The following is a 24,816-nucleotide window of genomic DNA, read 5'->3' as shown; positions in this document are numbered from 1 at the left end:
TTGTGATTTTTAGAATAATTTCCATGCGTAAATATATATAAAATTTACTTATATTGAAAAGAGAAAGAGATTACTTCAATCTTTTGCATAGAATGCTTCCAGTCAGTGCTCTCCAAATATAAAACAAATAAAATAAATGGATAAAATGAATTTAATGAATTCTTTCACTCATAGAGACATGACTGATCCGACGCACGACACAATCGACAGCTGAGAGGTGCAACTTGACCCTGGAATTTGTATGTCAATATGTTTATCCAAACTTTATAAGCATATTTTATAATCCATTTTAATTATTTATTCTTGTATACTGTTTTCTGACTAACTATTTTAATTATTCTGACAAAATGTCTTCTCGCACTCATGGTTTTTCATGAGTTGGTTTGATGTGTTTCAGGGTTGAGGCTTTCGATTTCGTTGTGCATCAGATCAGTCATGTCTCTATGAGTGAAAGAAGTCATTAAATAATTTTATTCGTTTCACTTTTGGAGAGCATTCTACTCAAAAGATTGAGGTAATCTCTTACTCTTAAATATATTGTTACAACGTAGAAGTTATTGAGGCTAGTAGCTCTGATTTTTTACAAATAAAAAATAAAATTTACAAATAACGCCAGTTTTTGTAATAGTTTATTTAACAAGCTCATACGAGCAAGAACAATTTATTTCATTTATTGGCTATTTCTTTCTATAAAAATTTTAATTAAATAATATAAAAAAAAATTTCATAGTTAGTGATAATTTTTAATAATGAAAATCAAATGTTTTATTCCGGGTGATACTGATAATATCAAATTTAAATTTAAGATGATAAATGTAGTACTGGTTTCCTCAGAGCAACAACATCGCTGGAGATAAAATATAATAAAACATTAACTAATCATGTGCTATGAAAATAAAGTTGATAGTTTCTTTACATCAATGGTAACAAAATTAAGTTTCTGAATTTATACATTTATTATAAATAGCAAGGAAAAAGTCAGAAGACTTGAAGCAAATATGTTGTTGAGCCATCTCTCCAAGTGGGATCATCTGCTATTTGTGCTCGACACATGGGACATGTACGTTCACGATCAAACCAAAGAGACACGCATTCTTCACAAAATATATGCTATTAAAAAAAAAAATGTTGAGTAATAAAGATATTGTATATAGCTACTAAACATGTTTATTTTCAAATGACTTGAAGTGATATGCTGCTAAGAAAACGATACACCCGGGAACATGCTTCCTTTTCTACAAACGAATCAATATTAAACAGCTTGGTGCTTAGATTATAGCCAACATGACTATCTTTTCTAATTCATCTGTATAATTTATATTTTGCTGTTCTGGTGGGTGGGTGGGGGGGATTGTCAGAGATGGGAACTGCTTTCCCATCAAAGCAGTTCCCATCGCTGATGCATTCTAATCTTCCATGATTCTCCTCAATGTGTATTCTTCATTCACACATGGCAGCGGTTCCTAAACTTTTGACTCTCAAACCCCTTTCAACGTATTTTTATTGCAAACTCCTAAGCTTATATTCTCTGAATTGTGTAAAAGTATTGAATTTTTATTATAAAATATTTCTAGTACAAAGTTTTTATAAGTGACATTGCGTAATAATAAAAATTATTATTTATACTTTGTAAAGCAGTTATTAATCAGTCCAAACTAGATTTCAAACAGGCTACGAGTAGAAAACTTGCTTCTTGTCCAAATTGTAGCTGAGCATTCTGGTCTCTTTCCAAAGCTATTGGCCACAATTTTTGCCCATCTCTGTTCCCACCTCTGTCAAAACCAGATAGTTCTGTTGCCACATCAGCCAAAGATAAAGCTGCTAGCATCCTATTTTACTTCCAATTCATGTATTGATGATCTTGGTAAATTACCTCAAACCATTCCCAGTACACTCCAATTAATGAATCCTGTGGTTTTCGAAGGATTTTGATGAATCTGATGCTATGAAAGCTGCAGGTACTGATGGTATTTCTCCACTTCTCAAAACCTGTGCCCTTAAACTTGCTCCTGTTTTGTGTCATCTTGTTTCACTTTCTTATTCCAAAGGTGTTTTTGCTTCTGCTTGGAAATTTGCTCATATCCAGCCAGTTCCTAAAAAAAGGTGACAGATCCCTTCCATCCAATTATCGTCCTGTTGTGATCACTTCTACTCTTTCCAAAGTAATGGAGAAATCAATTAACTGCCAACTTTTAAACTATCTGGAAATCTTTCACCTGGTCAATGATCACCACTATGGATTCCATCAGTTTTGTTCCACTGGTGATATTTTGGTTTATGTTATCCATTTATCCCTGAAGGGGGGGGGGCACGGCTCACATCTGGTGAGTATGGGCTTGGCAAACCCAGGGTCCTGAGCTGGATATCATCATTCTTCTCTTTGTACTTCTCTCTCTCTCAGGGAATTTGTTTTTTTTTTTTTTGCTGGTTCAGCATAAGCCTCAGGCTTCCTTGTACCATATGGCTAATAATAATAATAATCTATGGACAAATTCAATGGAAAAGTTGACAAACATTTCAAAGGCTTTTGATCTTGTTTAGCATAAAGGTCTTCTAAATAAGCTTCCAGCCTATGGTTTTCCACCTGTTCTTTGTAATTGGGTATCCAGTTTTTTCACTGCGGGTGATGGTAGACGGCTCTCTGTCTTAACTTCACTTAATGCTAGTGTTCTCTAGGTTCAGTTATTCCCACCACTCTTTTCCTCTTGTATATTAATGGCCTTCTTCCATTGACTGGAAATCCTATCCGTAGTTTTGCTGATGATAGCACATTGCTTTCCACCTTCAAGTTTGAAAAACCCTGCCCTGCTCAAACAGCTTGAACTTATCGAATATCCACTGCCAAATCCTTAAATGCTGTTCTCCAGTAGGGCAAAGAAAACTTAATTTCAATCCTTCTAAAACTCAGTCCTGTCTTATACCTCGCAAAAAGGATTCTGCTCCTATGCTGGTGCCTCCGCAGCCAGGTGGGAAGGAGCAGCAGTGCGTAGCACACGCTTCTTGATTAGACCGGGGTTCAAGCCCGTCACTACCAAATACAGAGGATGCGGAAAGGTCAGGGAATGACCACCGCATATCCCGGAGCAATATGGCCTCAGTTGCTAATGCTCCTTAAAAAAAAAAACCAAAACCAAAGCTCCTATGCTTATCTTCAATAACACTCCGATTTCTAGACAAGATCTTGAGGATTACCCTGACTTTCAATCTCTCTGGGCACAAGCACATTACAAATATTGCTTCCTCTGCATCTAAAAAATTGGGTTTTCTCTTTTGCTCTCGGTGGTACTTTTCATCCAAACAGTTAGTTACTCAGTAGAAATCACAAATCCGCCCTACCATGGAATATTGTTCCCACATCTGGGACGGTACCCCCAAAACATCTCTCAGGCTTCTACATTCCATTCAGAAGAGGGCAGTTATGTTAATGACTCATCTCGAATGGAGCTTTTCCACTCTGTCTCATAGATGTACTGTTTCTGCTGCATGCCTTTTCTACAGATACTTCCATTGGCACTGTTCTTCTGAATTGGCTTCTATAATTCCCACTCTCTCTTTCAAAACAGTCTGAACACGTGCAGCCAACATCCATTTACTGTCCAACTTCAAACTCACAGAACCAACTTTTCATCTTCCTCATTTATTCATTCAACTTCTGTTTTCTGGAACAACCTTCCTTCATACATACATATTTCCTGAAAATTACAATCTACAGAAGTTCAAGTCTAATGTCAACAAGTATCTTCTTTCATCTTCTCAACCTTCAACCCATACACAGTACTAAGTACTATAGGTTCTAAAAAAAAGTACCTATACATAACAATGATCTTTGAGAATGGGGAAAAAAAAAATATATGGAAAACATACTTATTTAAAAAAGATTTAGGCATGGGTAATGCACTTCCATCATTTCTACTACCCAGGTAGCATGCATACATTGTTTGATTATACTGTATCTTATATTGGAATACCTTCACAATGAGTTGCCGACATATTGCATTGCTCTCAATAGTTAACTTCACCAGTGGAGAAAACTAATGTTATTTATTCTTGGCGCATACCACCACCCAGATGGCACCGTTTCGAAGCATGTTGGTTTTCTCATTTATTGTGACAACCCGATTATGAAGTATAACTCCACAATATGAAAGATGCTTGATGTTGTGCCTGGTTTAATCTAAAACTATTTCTTGACTAAATGTCTAAGAGTATGAAAAAGGTTGTTTAGGCATGGGTAATGCAATATCCTGAAAGAGGCCTCTGAGGTCGGAAAACTCAAATCTCCCCGGAGGACGCTATTATTTTGGATCGTGCACACGGATACTGGGAGCGCAAATGGCTCAAGGGTTTACGGATTGGTTCATCCAGTAAGAATACCATGAACAGAGATAGAGGCATGCGTATTCATCCTATTTTTGAAACAATTGTATTAAATTCGGATGAACGATTTTCTTTGCTACGTACCCGAGACATTTCCGCTTCCGGTTCTGACCATGTGCCGATTGAACCACGTGGAGAAATACCACGTGCGGATGTACTGTAAACCTGCTATTTAAGGAGATGTTGCAGGAAGTCATATTACTGTTGAAGAAGAGAGCTGACGCTCTCGAAAGCTCCAGGTTTTTAGCGCTTTTAATTTTATATTTTAGCTCATTTTATTGTAAACGATCTTTTATTAGTTTTTAGTTTATCGTAAATAATTTGTTTTTGATTTTATATTATTTTCATACTATTTGTAAAATTTTAGTTACAGTAAAATTTTATTCAATGGTCGGTGTATGAGTTTATTTCCTAGACATGGGTAATGCACTTCCATCATTTCTACTACTCAGGTAGTATTCATGCATCGTTTGATTACATCTCGCATTACCCATGCATAAACAACCTTTTTCATACTCTTAGACATTTAGTCAAAAAATAATTTTAGATATTTATTTAACATGATATACTGTAAGATGGAAAGTAATTATAAGGAACTGTGGGAGATGTGGTTTCTTTCTTTGCCATTTCTTTACTTTTTATTTAATTTTATTTATTGTTTATTATTATTTTTTATATTATTTCGTTTACAAATATATATCTATGTAAATCTAAGCAAAAAAAAAAAAAAACACCCAATTAAATTAAATTCATCTGTCACGCTGTGTCTTATGTCTGTTAATTGCGTGTGTTCTTTGGTCGACTTGTCTATTTTTCTGAATGAAAAATCCCAATTTTGGGGGGGGGGGGGGGGGACCTTGCTATCTACGCCTGAGACCGACTAACTCAGCCACTGGGTGAAAAAAGTCCATTGAAGTTCCTCGTGTCATTAACGGGATTTGAACCCGGGCCTTTTCGACCTGGTGTGGGGAGGATGGTGACAATACCACTGTAAATCTAAGCAGGACCGCCATTACAGAATTTTTAGTGTGAATCCCCTGGAACACTTTCGCGAACCACCAGTTGGGAACCGCTGACATATGACAATGTTGCCAGAGGATATGAAGGAAATATTTTCAACATTTTAAATAAATTTCAAATACGAAATACGGGCAATAACCAGCATTCCTGATTGCATGTACATCCAAAAATGCAACATGCATCCCATAGATTTACACCAATTATAAAAAAATAATGACATGACATTAACTATGATGATTCTATTTATGACAAGGCATTCTGTATATAGAAATTTGCTCATTTTGAACATTAGACATCACTACACAATTTTTGTATTTCTGTTTTTTGTAAATTTGCAATGATATTTTTCTGGTTTCTTATCTATGTGAATATTTCAGAATACTTATTTTACTTACCAGAATAAAAAGGATAATAAGACATATATATATTTTTTTTAACAATGACATGATTTTCCACTCAGAAATAAAATATCAAAATCTAAAAATTTAAATTTTAGTCAAGTCCAGTGCAAGCTTTGACTTTTTTCATTAATAATTTACATCTGTTCTGCATTTAAAATAAATTAAAAAAAAATTTTTTTTTGAATAATTTTAGGAAATTTCACTACTTTGCATTGTGTTTTTACTGTTTTGGGTCACTATTTTTCATCCATTGACAAGAGCTTAGTGCTTGGTTTAGAAATGGCCACATTATTTATGTGCTAACTTAAATCTGAAAAAACAATTCTCAGGATTATGCTCTTAAGAAGAACATAAAATCTAAGGCAGCGCATACAGTTGACATAAGTGGCCCATGCAAGGTTGAGTCAGTTTTATGACATAAGCACTGGGAAAACAAAAATGACAGGAGTGTGTTATAGGCCTAATGTAAGTACAACATTTGGGCCTGTGATGAGTATAATGAAAAACTATACAGAGAAACAGAATGGGAAATCAGAATGTTTTATTATGTGTGATTTTAACTTTCCAGTTTTGACCGGAAATTGTAGGATAGTCACTCACACACAAGCAAGACTAGTGGATTTATTGTATGACTGTTTTGTACAGCAGCATGTTACAGAGGCAACAGGAGAGCACTACTCTTGATGTGATTATTAGCAGTGATTCTGTAGGTAAAAGAACCACTAGGTGGCAGTGATCACAGTGTATTGATGTGGGATTTATTTAAAAGATGTAACTACCATCATGGGTGAAGGGAGGGATTTTTTCTTTCATAAAGGAGAGACTACAGTGGTCTCGGACAGAGTTTAATTCTATACAGTGGGACCAACTAATGATGTTAGCAACGAATTTTAAATGGAAAACATTCAGGGAGATAATCATAAGTGCTACCAAGCTTTTTACACCAACTAAGAAATACTGTTCAAAGCCCAAATGGATGACAGATGAACTAAGACTTGTAGCAGAGAGGAAAAATGCATAGGATGCATAAAAATTATCTGGTGATACAGAAGCCTAGGGTAGGTATAAACTAGTCTAATCAATTCATAAAGGAGGTTAGGCAAGCTAAGGAAGAATATCAGAAACTTTTGGCAAAGGATTCAAAGAAAAATAAACACTTCTTTACTTATGTAAAGCAGTAGAAGGAAAAGGATGAATCAAATTGATTTACTTGATATTAATGGTTTGACTGCTGTTGATGATCCTGCTCAGGTTGCTGACAAACAATGAATATTTTGCATCTACATTCACACGCGAGGAATAGGGTAGTGGAGGCCAGAAGTTTATCAAACACAAACAGGCAGCTAAATGATTCTGTAATAATGGAGAGGGAAGTTGAACATAAAAATGGCACCTGGGGTGGATGGGACTATCCAATTATATTAAAGAAGGCAGCAAACCCTCCCCTCGACGTGGGCACCTGTACGTGGTGAGGGGACCTCCCAGTGATGCTGCTGGTTTTCCAGATTAGCATCACTGGGATCCAACGCCCATACCTTGGTTCCAGGGTTACATCATTGGAATCCGGCGTGTGCAGCCGTGCGCCGCGACCCGTGGAAGCGGAAAGGGGGATCCTGGTGGTTGAGGGGCCCAGCCTTAATACACCACTTTGGCCCCTGCTTCGACGAGACGGGTGGTCCCGGACCGGCTCGACTGGGATCAATCGGCGGGTGGTATTATACTGCTAGGGTCAACTGCGTTCCAATAAGTCTCCCTCCCTATGGTCCTGGGACGGGATAAAGACTTATTGGTAACGTGGGTATGGTGTTCTAAGCGAACTCGGCGTCCCATTCGTGTACGCAGTACCTGCTAGTTCACGAGTGGGCGCCCCCTCGTAGGGCTCCGTGGTGGGTGAGGTACTTAGGCATCAGACATTTTTCTTTACTCTCATGAGTAATTCAAATCCCCTTTCTTCTGGGGCCCCAACAAGGCCCCTACCTAATCGAGATGATGACGCAGATAACACCTCTGCAAAACGAGCCAGAACTGAGGATAAATCACCACCATTAGTGACACCGCTTTTCCTCATTCTCCATTCCACCGGAGAGCAGTCCATTGGAAAGATGTCACCCTTCTTCATCCAGAAAGGATTAGAAGGGTTGGCAGGTTCACCAAAATCTGTAAAAAGACTGCGTTCTGGCGACCTTTTGGTCGAAGCTTCTACCACCAAGCAAGCGGAAAAAATCATAAAGGCTACATCCATAGGGGGAATACCTATCATCGTAACCCCTCACAAAACTCTAAATTCTTCACGTGGTGTCATATCAGAGTGGGACCTTCTTCATGTTTCTGAAGAAGAGATCTGCTCTGAATTGAAAGACCAAGGAGTGACAGCTGTAAAGAGAATATCGATACGGAAGGATGGGAATCTCGTCCCTACCCGAGTTCTCATCCTCACGTTTAACACCCCACGGCCTCCAAATTCCATCAAGGCAGGTTATCTAAACTGCCCAGTGAGGATTTATATCCCAAACCCACTGCGGTGTTTTAGATGCCAAAAATACGGCCACTCACAAACATCTTGTCGTGGTAACCCTGCCTGTGCTCGATGTGGTGTTAAAGACCACGAGAGCAAGGAATGTACAGCTCCAAAACCCGCCTGTGTTAACTGCCAAGGTGAGCACCCCGCCTATTCAAGAGCATGCCAGCGGTGGAAAGACGAAAAAGAAATCCAAAAACTAAAAACAGAGCTGAATATTTCCTACCCAGAGGCCAGAAAACGTATCCAACCAGTAAATAGCGGGAAACCTTCATATGCCCAGAAGGTTTCTGCTAAGAGCACTATCGGGACACAAACTGAGATGACTATACCACCAAGAGAGTCATTCACCCCGATTGCACGCTATTTATTGAGTTCTCAAAAGCCCACCAAAAAAACACAGTCAGTTGCCACTCCTATATCCGTACCTCCTAGTGCTCCACCACTACCAAAACCAAGTGGTAAAGAGCCTGAAGTAACAACAGAAAGAATGGATGTAGAGAACAAGGAGGTACAGGATGAATCAGTCTTGGAACTCTTTGCGGAGGAAGAAATGGACACGGGACATCGTCCATTCTTCCCCAAAAAAGACAAAGCCAAGACTGATAAAAGTAAGCCCTCAGCACCTCGGAAGCCGCCTGATGGACCCACCAAGCCAAAATAATGGCTAAATTCCTACAATGGAATTGTCGTGGATTCCGGCGAAATACTGATGACATCAAGGCCCTCCTGCAAAAGCACGAGCCAGTTTGCTTTTGCTTGCAGGAGACTTATCTAAAGGCAAATGATGATCCCACCCTGCATAACATCACAATCTTTCGTAAGGATAGAATTGCGGATGGTCCTGCTCATGGAGGAGTGGCTATCCTTGTGGGTAATCAGACCCCAGTTCAGCCCTTGCTAATTACAACCAGCATAGAGGCTGTTGCAATTCGCCTTACAGTGGGATTTTTAATAACGGTCTGCTCGATTTATTTGCCACCTGGGACTGACATCTCCCAGGAAGACCTTGATGATCTTGTAACGCAGTTGCCTCCCCCTTTCTTACTTCTCGGGGATTTTAACGGACATAACACCCTGTGGGGTAGTGCTAACATCAACGGAAGGGGACGAGTCATAGAGCGTATGCTCAATGACAATGACCTTTCCCTTCTAAATACTGGAACAAACACCTTCTTCCATATGCCTACCCGTACTTTTTCTGCCATTGATCTCTCTATCTGCTCCCCTTCTCTACTCCCTTCACTCACCTGGGAAGTGGAGGAGAATCCATACGGAAGTGATCACTTCCCTGTGATAACCTTGTTACACAGTGGGAGACCGTGTCTTCCTTTTAGGTTACCACGGTGGAAGTTTGATCAGGCTGACTGGAATGCCTTCCAACATCAGGCAAATTTTGACCTCAGTACAGTCAGTCAGGAGCCTATCAATGACGCAGTAACGTACATCACAGAAATCATTGTCCACGCAGCTGCTAATGCTGTCCCAAAAACATCAGCCCGGTTTCCACCATTTCCCAAACCTTGGTGGAATTCACAATGCACAGCAGCAAAAAAGGCTCAAAACAAAGCGTGGGGGATATTTCGCCGATATCCTACCACGAACAACCTTATAGCCTTCAAACGTGCACGAGCCAAAGCACGCTACATCCGTCGTCAGAGCCAAAAGGAATCGTGGATCCGTTTTACATCATCTATTAACCAGTCTACCAACTCTAAGGTAGTCTGGGATAAAATCCGGAAAATGAAGGGAAAATATACATCCCACCCTTCTTCAATCTTAGATTATAATGGATGCGCTGTTGCAGATCCAACTGCAATAGCCAATGCTCTTGGGGAAACATTCTCTAACATCTCCGCAACATCCTCGTACTCCCCAGAGTTCCTGGTCCTGAAACATAAACTGGAAAGAGAAGCACTTAATTTTAAGTCCAAGGGCCTCTATCCCTACAACGGGGATTTTACTATTCAGGAACTGAAAAGAGCCCTCGCTCTTTCCAAAGCAAGTGCTGTTGGACCAGATGGCATCCATTATGACATGATTAAACATCTTTCACCAAAATCTATGGATTGTCTGCTCCTTCTGTATAACAGAATCTTTACTGAAGGGCAGTTTCCGGATTCCTGGAGAAAGGCAATCGTTCTTGCCTTCCCTAAGCCAGGAAAGGATCCAAAAGTCACCACCAACTATCGTCCTATTGCTCTGACTAGCTGTCTGTGCAAAATCCTGGAGAGAATGGTTAATTCTCGTTTAATATGGTACTTAGAATCAAATGACCTTCTCTCCAACATACAGTGCGGCTTCCGAAGGAACCGGTCCACTTTGGACCATCTTATTAGATTGGAAGCATCCATCCGGGATGCTTTCCTAAAACGTGAACACTTGGTGTCGGTGTTCTTTGACATGGAGAAAGCGTATGACACAACTTGGAGATTTGGCATCTTAAAAGATCTGCATAGCCTTGGCCTTAGGGGGCAACTCCCCATTTTTATTAAAAACTTTTTAGCCAATCGATCTTTCCAAGTTCGTGTGGGATCCTCACTCTCTCGTTCCTTCAGCCAAGAGGAGGGAGTACCACAAGGATCAGTATTAAGTGTCACGCTTTTTGCCATCAAAGTGAATTCCATCACAGAACAACTTCCTCCAACTGTAAACTGTGCCCTCTATGTTGATGACTTTAGCATATTTTGTCAGTCATGCAACCTGAGGGTTATTGAAAGACAACTGCAGAAAGCTATTGATCGCCTCAACTCCTGGGCTCTTGCTAATGGCTTCAGGTTCTCGCCGGAGAAGACCGTTTGCGTACACTTTTGTCGTAAGCGTAATCTTCATCCTGAGCCTGAATTAAAGCTCGGACAAAATGTAATTCCAATAGCAGCGGACACAAAATTCTTGGGACTCGTATTCGATAAAAAGCTGACCTTTCTGGATCACATCCGTCAACTCCGCACAAAGTGCACAAGAGGGCTAAATATTCTGCGCTCTCTTTCCTCAACATCTTGGGGTGCGGATCGATGCACCCTACTACGCATCTATCGTGCACTTGTACGATCCAGACTGGATTACGGGTCCCTGGTATACAATTCGGCCAGAGACAGTGTACTTCGTTGGCTCGATCCTGTCCATCATCTGGCTCTCCGTACCGCTATTGGAGCATATCGCACATCTCCTGTCCAGAGCTTATACGTCGAAGCAAACGAACCGCCATTATTGCTTCGACGTAAGCAGTTGTCTCTAAACTACGCTCTAAAACTGAAATCCCTGCCAGACCACCCTACGTGGCTAACCGTTTTTGAGCCACGATGGGAAAATTTGTACAACACCCGTAAGACTGCCAATCGTCCTTTTGGTATTCGTGTCCAAGAGCTACTCAAAGAACTTAATATAAAGGTAGACAGGGTTGCCCAAACACCAAAGCAACCCCTTCCACCCTGGCATGCTCATGTCCCGGCATGTGACTTGTCCCTTCGAAATTGGGGAAAGTCGGACACTCCATCGTCTGTCTACCTGCAGCTTTTTTCAGCACACCGAGCTGAACATTCTGACTTCGCGCCAGTCTACACAGACGGGTCGAAGTCAGAATCATATGTGGGATCTGCTGCTGTCTTTACAGACAGCACTACATCGGAGCAGATTCCCTCTGAATGCAGCATATTTACTGCAGAGCTGCACGCTATAGAGTTAGCCTTGGATCACATTAGTGAATGCCAATACCAACGGTTCATTTTGTATACCGACGCTCTCAGCGTGTTACAGGCTTTAATATCTGTGAGATATAATTCTCATCCAGTTCTGTCTAGCATTCAGCAGAAGATTCACGTTCTCCATGAACGTGAATATGATATCCGCTTCTGCTGGATTCCTAGCCACATTGGGATTAGGGGAAATGATTTGGCTGACGCCGCAGCCAAATCAGCAATTCCCAATAATGACCACTGCCTGTTAGTCCCCTATACAGACTACAGGCAAATAATACATCAAAAGATACATTCCCAATGGCAGGATTCGTGGAATAGACAGACTGCGAATAAGTTATATCATATAAAACCTGTAATTGAACCGTGGCAGTCTAGTCTGCGCAGGAATCGTAAGGAGGAAGTTGTTCTTGCCCGGACCCGCATAGGACACAGTCATTTAACTCATTTGTTTTTGCTGAGGGCTGATGACCCTCCTATGTGTGTGTCCTGTGGCACAATCCTAACGATTAGACACCTTTTAATTGACTGTCCAGATTTTAGCAGCACCCGTTTTACCGCTTTTAGTCATCTGACTGAGCCTTATACACTCAGTCAGATTTTATCCGACAATGACAACGTGTCTGCTGTTTTTAGCTATTTTAAATCAATAAAAGTTTTTAATTGTATTTAAAATTTGTTATTGTTATCTCTTTATTGATTTAATTTTTATATATTTGTTATTATTTATCTGGACATGGTGACCTAACTAATTAGGTCACCGAGAATTTAAACTTTTAAATATTGCATAGTCTTGGCGCATTATGGCCACAGCTGCCAATGCGCCAATAAAAAAACCAAAAACAAACAAGCAGCAAACCCTTAGCCATAATTATGAGAGCAGCTACGGATTCAGAGATGGATGCTGTGGATTGGAGATGTTCAAATGTATTCCCAATTCACTAAGGGAGATCAATGGGTGACATGAGTAATTTATTTGCAAACCTGTTAACTTCTATTCTAGGGAAAACAATGGAGTCACTGGTTAAAGAATTAAAAAAAAATGAAGGACCATCTAGCAAGAGTGCAGTAATTTTTCAATCACAGCATGGGTTCATTAAGGGGAAATCTTGTCTGACAAATTTGATTGGAGATCATACAGTAACAAAGGAACTGGATTCAAAAAAGTAATTTTGATATTGTATACAGGTGATCTCCGCTTAACGTTGATAATTCGTTCCATTAAAACAGAGCGCTAAGTGAGCGTCGCATTCCCATAAGGTAACATATGTATTTGTGAGTTGTGGTCGGTGCCATAGGATATTTCCAAATCAATAATAAACGATAGTGAAAAGATGCACAAATGTCGGTCAAAATATTCGAATATTTGTACATATAAAATATTCTGCATTACATACGTATATATAATTATGTGGTACCTACTTACGTATCAAAATGAAACTTACAATTTCAATTAAAATTATGAATTTAATTGATCTAAATTGATTTAATTTAATTGATGAATTTAATCATGAAAAATGTGTCGATTTTGGGTTGAACTTTGGCCCTCTTCCAAATAAACTAATTTTCAGGCAGTGCATACTGCACTAAAGGGGTATTAATTTTAAATCTCCCGCAGCGTTACCACCCAACAATGAAGTCAACTGAGCCTTTGCCGCTTTGAAACCTGGCATGTTTTTTTCTTCTTTCAGGTATTTGTTTCCACAAAAGTCCTGCTTCATCTATGTTAAAAACTTGTTGAGAAGTATAACACACACAATACCCCTCTTCAATAATTTTAACAAGTTCTTTTTTGAAAGTTTCGGCTCCTTCTGCACTTGCGGCTTCTTCCTGGATTTTAAATCTATTCAACCAGCCCTTATTAGTTTTTAATGGTTCCCCATTTTTTTTTTTTTTTTTTAGGCGAGTTTTCTTCAGATCATCATATTGGCTAATCTCTCTCTCTCTCTTTTTTTTTTTTAATAGTATTTAACTTAACTGAATTCTGCATTGGATATTATCTTCAATAAAATTAGTTAAAGTATTTCCATTTCAATCCTAATAGCCGGCCTAGCCCTAGTTTCTTGCAGTGGAACAGCTATCTTTCCCGCTGCTAAAATTAATTCTTTATTTTTTTTTATAATTGTCCTTACAGTTAAACTTGCAAGTCCTAAATTATGGCACACGTCCACTTGTCTTTGACCCGAATCGATTCGCTTCAAAACGTCTAATTTAATTTTCAAATTCAGTCTTTTTCTTACATTTATAGTCTTTGTACTCGCTCAGACGTTGCTTTTTCGTTCTTATCAGCCATTATTAACTCTTTGAAAATGTAACTGCATTGGTTGCATCAATTATGATACAATGTTCAAGTAAACTGTTCGTTTTGCATGATGTCTAATACAGTACTGAGTGATGACTAGACTTCGGATAAATGCATATAACGCAAATATTACAAGCAATATACTTGATCATTTTTTAAAATGTTGATCTCGGAACTACGTAACAAGTCACTGTACTTCAATTAAATTAGCGTGCGAGAAAATTTCACTAAGTGTGGGAAACGTTTTAATGCTGTTTTACTATTCATTTTTAAGCTATCGACTCCATCAAATGAAATTATTTCGTTAAATATGCCAAAAATGCAATCTGTAAAAGAGTTATAGTGATCTGTGACAGCGTTATAGTCAGATACAGGTTATAATATAAGAACAGCGTTATAGCGAATCAGGGTAAAGCGAACTGCATTATTACGGGGGCCTGCTGTACTTGAATTTTGGGAAAGCTTTTGATACTTGCACATAAGACTGCTGTACAAATCAGAGCATTGTGGCAAGTTACTACTATGGATAAAGGGATGGTTGAGTGGGAGAAGACAGAGTGGTTAACAGGACTCTGTTAACATGAACCTGCTGTTCATGGACTAATTTGCTTAGTAAAATTCCACAGAATTCAGTTCTGCAACCGGGTTTTTTTTCTTTTTTTTTTTTTTTTGTATTAGTATTATTGATGAATGCATTAGCAGGGCACAGGGTGGAAGAAAGCTTATATAGCATCAGCCAAAAAAAACCAGACCCTTCTCATTTCACCCATCCACTCACTCCAAATGTTTGTCTAGTTCTGCCTTGAATCTGTTTAAGCTATCAACTCCTACGACAAGTTGTTCCAGCAGTCAACCACCCATTAGCTAAAGGCAAACTTCCGCACATCTATCCTACAACTGTCTTTCCTCAATTTGAATTTATGCCCTCTCAGGCGATTATTCTGAGCAAGAGGAAGAATCCCATTAGCATTGAGTATGTTCAAACCAAGGCTTTATGTGCCTCAATCAGATCATCTCACAGGTGCCTAGTCTCCAAACACTGTAATTTGTAAAACTTAAGAATTTCTTTGTAAGAGCAACCCTTTGTTCCATTCACTAATCTTGTTGTCCTCCTCAGTACTCGTTCATACAGCTCTATATCCTTCTTAAAATGAGGCATCCAGACCTGTATACAGTACCCAAGATGTGGCCTGACCATTGCCTTATACAGGGGAATAATCATCTCCTTATCCCTGCTAATATAATTCCTGTATATCCTTGACAAGGCACCATGAGTTACTCTTGCAGACAGTCTGCACTGCTCAGAAAACTTCATATCTGCCTGCACAATTACCCTCGGGTCCTTTTCACTCTACCACTGTCAGTGTAGTACCACACAGTTGATACGTTACTCTGTGGTTACTGCTTCCCATATGCAGTACTTTTCATTTGTCAATATTAAACTTCAGTTGCTACCTCTCAGCCCATCTGCTCAACTTTTCTAGATCCTGCTGCAGCAGCTTACTGTCATTAGTGTCATTAAAAACCCTGCCAACCTTTGTATCGTCTGCAAACTTGGACATTACGCCTGATATACCATCATCAATATCATTGATGAATACAGAAAACAACATTGAACCCTAGGGGACTCCACTAATAACATTAGCCCACGAAGAGCAGTGTACATTGATTACCACTCTGTCTTCTCCCACTCAACCATCCTTTTATCCATAGCAGCAATTTGCCTCCAATGTCACACAGCTCCAATTTGTGCAGCAATCTTCCACATGCAACAGTATCAAAATTATTCTTTGCATCCAGTTCCTTTGTGACTACATTATAGTATCCAATCAAATTGGTCAGACGAGACTTTCCCTTAACAAACCCATGCACTGTATCCGAGCTATAACTGAAGTCTTGAATGCTTCTTGCCTCCATTAATTTCTCTGGAACAGAAGTTAAACTAACAGGTCTGTAATTACCTATCTCCCCTCTCAATCCTCCTTTGTGGATTGGGGTCACATTTGCACATCTCCAGTCCATGGGTACCTCTCCTGAGTCCAAGGAAGCTCTCATAATTATGGCTAAGGGTTTGCTTACTTCCTTTGCTGCCTCCTTTAATATAACTGGATAGATTCCATTCAACTCAGTGCCTTTCTTATGTTTATCTTCAACGATTTCTCCTCCGCTTTACTCTCAGTTATTACAAGATTAGTGAATGGAACAAAGGGGTACTCTTACGAAGAAAGGCTTAAGTTTTGCAAATTACAGTGTCTGGAGACTAGGCACCAGCGAGGTGATCTGATAGAGGTGTATAAAGCCTTGAATGGTTTGAACATGCTCAATGCTGATGGGATTCTTCCTCTAGCTCAGAATAATCACCTGAGAGTGCATAAATTCAAATTGAGGAAAGACAGATGTAGGATAGAAATTTGCCTTTAGCCAGCGGGTGGTTGGTTGGTGGAACAGACTTCCATCCAATGTAGTGGAGGTTGATAGACTAAATAAGTTTAAGGCTCAGCTGGACAGGTATTTTGAACGAACAGAGGGGTGAAGTGGAAGTGGGTTTTTTTTTTTGGCTGATGCTGCATAAGCTTGCTTTCTTGCATCAAATGCCTCTACTAATGCTAATGCTAAATTATCTAGCTTACTGCCAGAATTTAATACACCTCTGACATTCCCCTCCCTGAATAATACTTCACATGTGAATTTAGATGCAAAATATTCGTTCCGTTTGTTAGCTACCTGCGCAGGATGATCAACAGTTACCGGCGATATCAAGTGCACCAATCTGATTTATCCCCTTCCTTCTAGTTTACATAAGTAAAGAACTCTTTGTTGTTTTACTTTGCATCCTTTGCCAAAGATTTCTCGTAATCTGCCTTTGCCTGCCTAACCTCCTTTGTCACTTGTTACAGACCGTTTATATATATCGTAGGCTTCTGTGTCACATGTTAATTTATGTATATCCCATGCATTTTTTTCCCTCTGCCACTTGTCTAACTAGTTCATCTGACATCCATTTAGGCCTAAATCTTGAACAATATTTCTTAGTGGGTATGAAAAGCCTAGTAGCTGCCAAGATTAATTCTTTGAATGCGTCCCATTTTGAATTTGCTGTTGCTAACATCATCAGTTGGTCCCACCGCATAGAATTTAAATACTGTCTCAGACCATCGTAGTCACCTTTATGAAAGCAAAAACCCTTCCCTTTACCCCTGATTGTAGTTACCTCTTTGAGTAAATCCCACTTCAGCACACTGTGATCACTGCCACCTAGTGGTTCCTTTATCTGCAGATTCTTAATGCATGAAGAATCACTACTGATATCAGATGAAGAGCATTACTCCCTCTAGTTGCCTCCCAAACAGGCTGCTGTAGAAAACTATCATCCAATAAATCCAAAAAAGCCTTGCTAATGTTTGAGTGAGTAAGCCACAAATTCCAGTCAATCTCTGGGAAATTAAAATCCCGCATTATAAGACACTCTGATTTACTGGCCCACTCTATTTCTTTGCACAATTGCTCATTATAGTCATCAGATTCATTAGGCTTATAACACACACACCTACTCTTATTTTTCCTTTCCCAGTGCTTCATCATCATCATCAGCCATTTTCAATCCACTGCAGGATGAAGGCCTCTCCAGCAACTTTCCAGTTCCTTCTGTTTTGAGCACTGGCCATCCATTTACTACCCACAAACTCATGAATTTCATCTATCCATCTCCACCTTTGTCTTCCAGGTTTTCTTCTAGCTCCTCTTGGATACCATTCTGTTATTTTCTTAGTCCATCTGTCATCATGTCTCCATGCTATGTGTCCTGCCCAAGACCATTTTAGTTCTTTAGTTTTGATAAGAATGCCCTTTACTTGAGTTTGCTGCCTAATCCATGTGTTTCCCAGTGCTTATGTCACACAAACAGACTCATCATTGTACTGTCCACCAACATCAATTGAATGCACTTCCTTAGATTTTGTATTTCTTAACTAACAGCATAACCCCTCCTCCCTTCCTGTCCTGTACACATTGTACTCCCCAAATTCCAATTCTGCACTGCTTATGTCTGTGTGACATCACGTCTCTGATATCCCAACATCTGCCTTTAATATCTTGAGTAGCACTTCCAGCTCATCAAATTTATTAACTATACTCCAAGCATTGGTGTACATGCACCTGTTACTACTCTTAGTTACCCTAACACAGCCCATGTATTTACTTGTTCCACTATGACTCCCAGCAGTCCTGGAAATCCCCATTGCCTTGCTTTCCAGGTTGCTCAATAGCATTTCAATAGAAGCAGTGCAAGAATCAATTTCACCTCTGCCAGCGGCTTCTGTTAATCTATTAGTCTGTGTATTGCCCGAAGCTAGCAGTTTTCTGACACACTTAACTCTGCTTCGATAGCATCAGCAAATATTCTTGCACCCTTTTTATTTAAGTGGATCCCATCCCTGTAGAAGCAGACTCCTGTTAACAAGCACAGACCAGGCTGAAAAAAAATTCTGCCCCTTGAGTCTTGCACATCTCACCAGCGCTGAACTGATTGACAAGGCTCTCATCATGTATTTCCTCCTATCGTGTCTGGGCAGAATTGCAGATACTTTCAAATTCGACCCTAACTCACGGCTTTTTATTTCAATATTGACCTGTACTTGTTAAGTAATCCTGCCAGTCTCCTACTCTTAATATCATTAGTGCCAACGTGTACAACAATAGCATCCTTTGTGTCCTTAAAAGATGATATCTGCTCTACAACATCATCAACCTTTGCCCCCGGCAGACATACCCTGGTCCTTTTCCATCTATCCTTTTCAGGCTTATATAAGGCTTAATGAGATTGCAGGTGATGGAAAGGTTGGCAGGGTGGTTAATGAATAGTATGACGGTATGTTGCCGCAACAAGATCTAGAAAATTTGGAAAATGGGCTGAGAAATGGCATTTGAAGTTAGGTTGACAAATTACATTGATAAATGCAAGGTACTGAATATGGGTAGCAGTAACCCCTTTGATCCTGCCCATTCTTCTTTACGGATCGGAAACATGGATTTGTCTCAAGTTAGATTTGAACAAACTTGAGGTATTCCAAATGCGATGCCTGCGGCAGATCTTGGGCATCTCTCTTCGCGACCGCATCACTAATGATACCATCCGCGCCAGATGCCAACAGCAACCAACCATTGCCGACCAAATCCAGAAGCGAAGGCTCAGATGGTTTGGCCATGTATGTAGAATGGGCACGAACAGAATATCATCCACACTCCTTTGGAGACAACGACCCACCCAATGGAGCATCCAACGGACCGCGCCTAGGAAAACGTGGGCCAAGCAAGTGGAAGATGACTTGAAGAGCCGACGTCTCGACCTTAACCAGGCCAGGACTGAAGCCATGGATCGTAAGGTATGGAAGAACATCACAGAGCAAGTCCGAAACCCTGCGGCACCTACAGCAGCATACTGGTTGCGTGGCCAACCGCCTCCCCCAGCTGCCAGCTAAGGACCAAAGAAGAAGAAGAACCCCAGAGTAATGTACCAACTGTGTGGTACTACACTCAGGTAGTTGAAAATGAGTGAAGGTTAATTGTGCACTCAAATATCAAGTTCTCTGATTAGGGAATGTCAGCTCGTGCCAATATCTCAGATAGCTATACTGCTTGGTGGCAGTCAAATTGCAGCGGCAGAACTCCTGATGGAGTTATTTCACATAAATATTTCACTCAATTTGTGCCTTGTATTCCTTTATTAGAATGAAATTATGTACTATTTTCCCTTTATGATGATTAAAAAAAAAAAAAAAAAAAAAGTTAATATCGAATTACTGTGGACACAGAGCGAAACGGAGACAGAATAAATTCTGTCTCCATTTTGATCTGTGTCCGCAGTAATTCGATATTAATAATGAATCCAGAGTGCACAGGCCTCTTTAATCATATTTAATCAAAAAAAAATTAGCTAGCACTGACAGTAAAAAAAGTGGTTCCTGAGCTCTGTGTGATGAAGTTTACATTTTAAGCATCACGTGACTGTGAATTAGCCAACTCCAAATACATATCATCAAGAAACATTACCTAGCAGTATCATTAAAATTAAAAATTACCTTTTCAAATATACACTGGAAAGGACAGAATTCGTGGGGTTCCTGGGCAACACTATGCTGTCAGCCCCTCTCGCCAGTGGATGAACCCACCGCTTGGCAGGTATATAGGTTCACTGCATTCACGCAGATGATACTTCAATGTCAGTATGGATAAACGTCGTGAGTTAACAGACTCTGAAAGAGGGATGATAGTGGGTGCTCAATGCATGGGTCATTCTATTGCAGAGGGGATACAAAAATTGCACGATCCCCGTTTGATAATATCAAGAGTATATTGGGAATATGCCATTTCCAGAATAACATCTCATTTTGAACAGCGCTGTGGGTGAAGAAAGGTGATGGATGAATGTGGCCGCCAATGTTTGTCTTGCATTGTTTCAGCCAACCAGAAGGTGACAGTGGCACAAATCACCACCGACGTCAATGAGGGAGGTGTCAGAAACATCTCCACCAAGACTGTCAGGTGATCATTGGCCACAATAGGTTATGGGAGCTGCTGGCCCATCAGAGTCGCTTTGTCGCTAACATCACGACACAGGACTATGCCTCAACAGCACCTTGGATGATGGAGACGGGTCTCCTGGTCCAATGAGCCCCATGTCCAGTTATTTCAAGTGGATGGGCTGGTGCATATCTGGCAGAAACCGTACGAAGTTATGCACCCGTCATGTCAACAAGGAACTTTACAGGCAGATGAACTATTGGTATTGAATCTGGGGCATGTTCAACTGGCACACGTTGGGACCTCTGGTACGTCTATACACATCTCTGAATGGTCCAGGTTACACATCCACCCTTGAAGACCATCTGTATCCTTTCATGGTCGTTGTGCACTCACAGAGCAATGCACTTCCATCAGGACAATGTTCCTCCCCACAGAGCTGCGGTGACTAGAAATGGTTCGAAGAGCATTCCACAGATTTTAACACCATAGAATGGCCTCCCTGTTCACTGGATATTCCCTGTGGAGCATTTTTTGGATGCTGTGAAAAGATCCATTCACGCTTTGGATCCTCCACCCAGGTGCAGCAAGCATGGATTGAAATATCTGTGAAATGCTTTCATGAACTAGTGGACTCAATGCCTCGCCGTGTGAAAGGTGGGTCTGCCTGGTTACTAGGTAGGTTATTTATTTATTTAGTTAGTTAGTTTGGTTTTTTAGGCGCATTAGCAACTAAGGCTATACTGCTCCGGGGATATGCAGTGGTCATTCCCTGACCTTTCCGCATCCTCCATGTTTGGTGGTGACGGGCTCGAACCCTGGTCTAATCAAGAAGCGTGTGCTATGCACTGCTGCTCCTTCCCACCTGGCTACGGAGGCACCTTACTAGGTAGATATCCCATGATTTCTGTCCACTCAGTGTATAAACTTGCAATAAGATGACTATTATTTCTACTCAACAATATACCTTGCAAATTCAATAGCATGTAAATGTGTATAAAATATATTTTACAGTTGAATATTTAGTAGAGAAAGTTAAATCTATCTCTGCACCTTACAGAAACTTAACTCTTGTTATGTTTATTCACTATAACTAGACTGCTTCTATTAATAACAGTTAAGAACTCACTGTTCTGAATAGCTATTAAATTTTTAATGAGATATGCAAGTATACACGTATGTAGCATTTAGTTATGAAAAGGTACATTATGGTTATGAAAAGGTACATTCTTGCATTCATTAGCCAAGGAGCAGATATTATGTTTCCCCTATGCACGAGGGGTGTTCATTTAATTTGCGGACTGATGCAAGATCTTATCTTAATTGTCATCATCTAAATCTTCTGTGGATATCTCCTTCTCAAAATACTCTCTCTTGAACTTTACACACTTTCACCACCATCGTACCTATGCATTAAATGCTCCTTGCAAGCCATTTTTCGAAAGACTGAAGTACTGCCTTTGTGGCCAGATGTGAAATGCTTGCCTTTCAGAGGTTTCTTCAGATGTGGAAACAGGAAGAAATCACATGGGGCTAAGTCAGATGAATAAGGGGGATGTGGGAGAACCTCAGTACCTGTGGCAGTGATTACTGGTCACACAATATTAGCCATATGGGGGTCTGGCATTGTCTTGAAAAACCAGAAAGTTCTTGATGTTTCTCAAGAATGGCGGGTGAAGTTTCACTCAGAGAACCTCGGCGTATGCTTCCTTATTCATAGTTCTACAAGGTGCAAAATGTGTAACAAGAATGCCTTTTGTGTAAAAAAACACAGGAACCATTTGCTTGTCAGCTAAACAAGAAGTTCGAAATTTCTTAGATCTTGGTGAATTAGAATGCTTTCACTCACTAGACCGTCGTTTTGTCTCTGGATCAGTGAAAAATTGAAGTTTCATCTCAAGTCGCTATTCGATTTAAGAAGTTTTGACCCTGTTTTTCAAAATGATCAAGCAGATTTCTTTGCACAAGTCTTTTGCAGCAGATTTCTTTGCTGGTTTTTGTTCTGAAGTCAAATTGTGTGGAATCCAGTGGGCACAGATTTGCAACATTTTCGGGTGATCTTTCACAATAATTGTGAGCTCTCTTGTATGAAATGGACATTCTAACAGCTAATTCACAAAATGTAATTCGCCTGTCTTCAATCCAAGATTTCCTGGGCTTTTGTGATTTGCTCAGTTGTTGAGGAGGAAGACTGACCAGGTCTTGATTCATCTGCAACGGTCACGGTCTTCACTGAATCGCTTGCACCATTTAAATATGGCTGTCCTACCAAGACACTCAATACCGTATGCTTCATACATCTCTTTAACTATTTTTGATGCATTTAAGCCCCATCTGACACAATAACGAATCACATAATGCTGTCCAATCTGTATATCCGACTTGCTTCAAAATGATGCATGGTATCAAAAGTACAGGCCGGGGCATGTTTCACTGGCAGGAACTTGGACCCCTGGTGCATGTGGAGCAACATATCAGTGGTCTCCGCTATTGTCAACTGCTTGCTGACTGTGTATACCCCACTACATTACACTTTTTCCCAAATGGCGATGGCGTCTTCCAAGATGACAATGCACCGAGCCATCGGGCACTTGTGCAGTAATGGTTTGAAGAACACAGTTCTGACTTCCAGCATATCGATTGGTTTCTCTGAACTCCCTAGATATCAATCCCATAGAGCACTTGTGGGACACTATGGAAAGGTATATCAGGCATCTTTATACACCTCCATACCTGCATTGCTGACCGCATTACACACAGATTGGTTGGCCATCCGTAGCCGAGTGGTCAGGAGCGGGAGTGCAGTAGCACACGCTCTTTGAGTAGACCGGGGTTCAAGCCCCTGACTGCTGAATATGGTCGATCTGCCAACCCGCACTGGACCAGCGTGGCAGATTATGGTCCATTTCCCTCAGCATGAATTATTGAGGAGGCTTCCATCCTGCAGTGGGTTGATAATGGCTGCACTTTACTTTTTTTTTTTTTTTACCTCCCGAACACTTCTGATATCTTGTTGAATCAATGCCATGTCGGATAGCTGCTGTACTGAGGACAAAAGGAGGACCTACGAAGTATTAGGTAGGTGGTCATAATTCAGTGATCACTCAGTGTAAGTAGCATCAAGTAAACTAAGTTTGGTACTTAGCAAATTGATGTGATATTGTGGAGGCATTCTGCCGCCGGTTGTCTTGGTATATATACAGAATGAAGCTATATGCCTTTCATGTAATGTGATATTATACAGCTCTCAAAGCATAAGGCTTTTGCCATAAACCCAATTCACTTAATTTTATTTACTACACATTCTCGCATCTCATCTTATGGATGTTTCCAGTCAGTGTTCAGGCCTTCACAATGCCTACCTGCCCACCAATGAAATCTCGAAAATCAAGTCAAGTAGTGCAATAATTAAATAAAATAGCAATAAACTGCCCAATGGAGTAATGCATTTTATTTTAGAATAGGAATATTTAGAACAGCAATATCAATAACTCATGATGTAATGCCTTCACAATATGAGATCAATGCACTAAACAGAAAACTTAGTTGGCTCGATGCTACATAGAGAATGAGGCTATGCCTTTCATGTATAATGACATTATATAGTTCTCTCATAAGCCCATTTGACCCCAATTCATAAATTAATTAGTGTTTAACTATGTATTTCAGACCTCGAGCATGTCGATTTCAGAGACGGGATTCATACATGACATGTTTAGTGAAGCACTCCCGTAATGAGAAATTCTATAAAGGCAGATGTCGTTGAAAATAAAACATAAAAAGAACCTGTTATCATTATATTACCTTGCACTGCAACATTGTTGGAGTTCTGTAATCATCTTGGCATATGGGACATGATTCTCCTGCTATTTTCAGTTGATCTACTGAAGGCATAACACCATATGTCTGGAAACCAAATACAGCAAAAACAGCACACTTTAATGACACCAAAGTAGAGTAGAGTAATTTCATGTGGTAGATTAG

At 40.1% G+C, this 24,816-nt stretch overlaps 1 protein-coding gene across 1 annotated transcript in view; it reads right to left on the bottom strand.

Moving 5' to 3' along the window:
* Window positions 1-816: 816 nt before the first annotated feature.
* Window positions 817-24,816, bottom strand: part of LOC150089139 (RING finger and transmembrane domain-containing protein 2-like) — a 147,562-nt gene continuing 123,562 nt past the window's right edge. The window contains exons 9-10 of the mRNA XM_090390346.1: window positions 24,637-24,738; window positions 817-1,110 (exon numbers count right to left, since the gene is read on the bottom strand). Of these exons, the coding sequence (XP_090246472.1) occupies window positions 979-1,110; window positions 24,637-24,738 (234 nt within the window). The 3' untranslated portion in view covers window positions 817-978. The remainder of the gene's footprint in view (window positions 1,111-24,636; window positions 24,739-24,816) is intronic.

This window comes from Mastigoproctus giganteus, chromosome 2 (assembly GCF_048544385.1).
Source record: "Mastigoproctus giganteus isolate SK-2022 chromosome 2, ASM4854438v1, whole genome shotgun sequence".
NCBI lineage: Eukaryota > Metazoa > Arthropoda > Arachnida > Uropygi > Thelyphonidae > Mastigoproctus > Mastigoproctus giganteus.
This window is presented reverse-complemented; position numbering and strand designations above follow the sequence as displayed.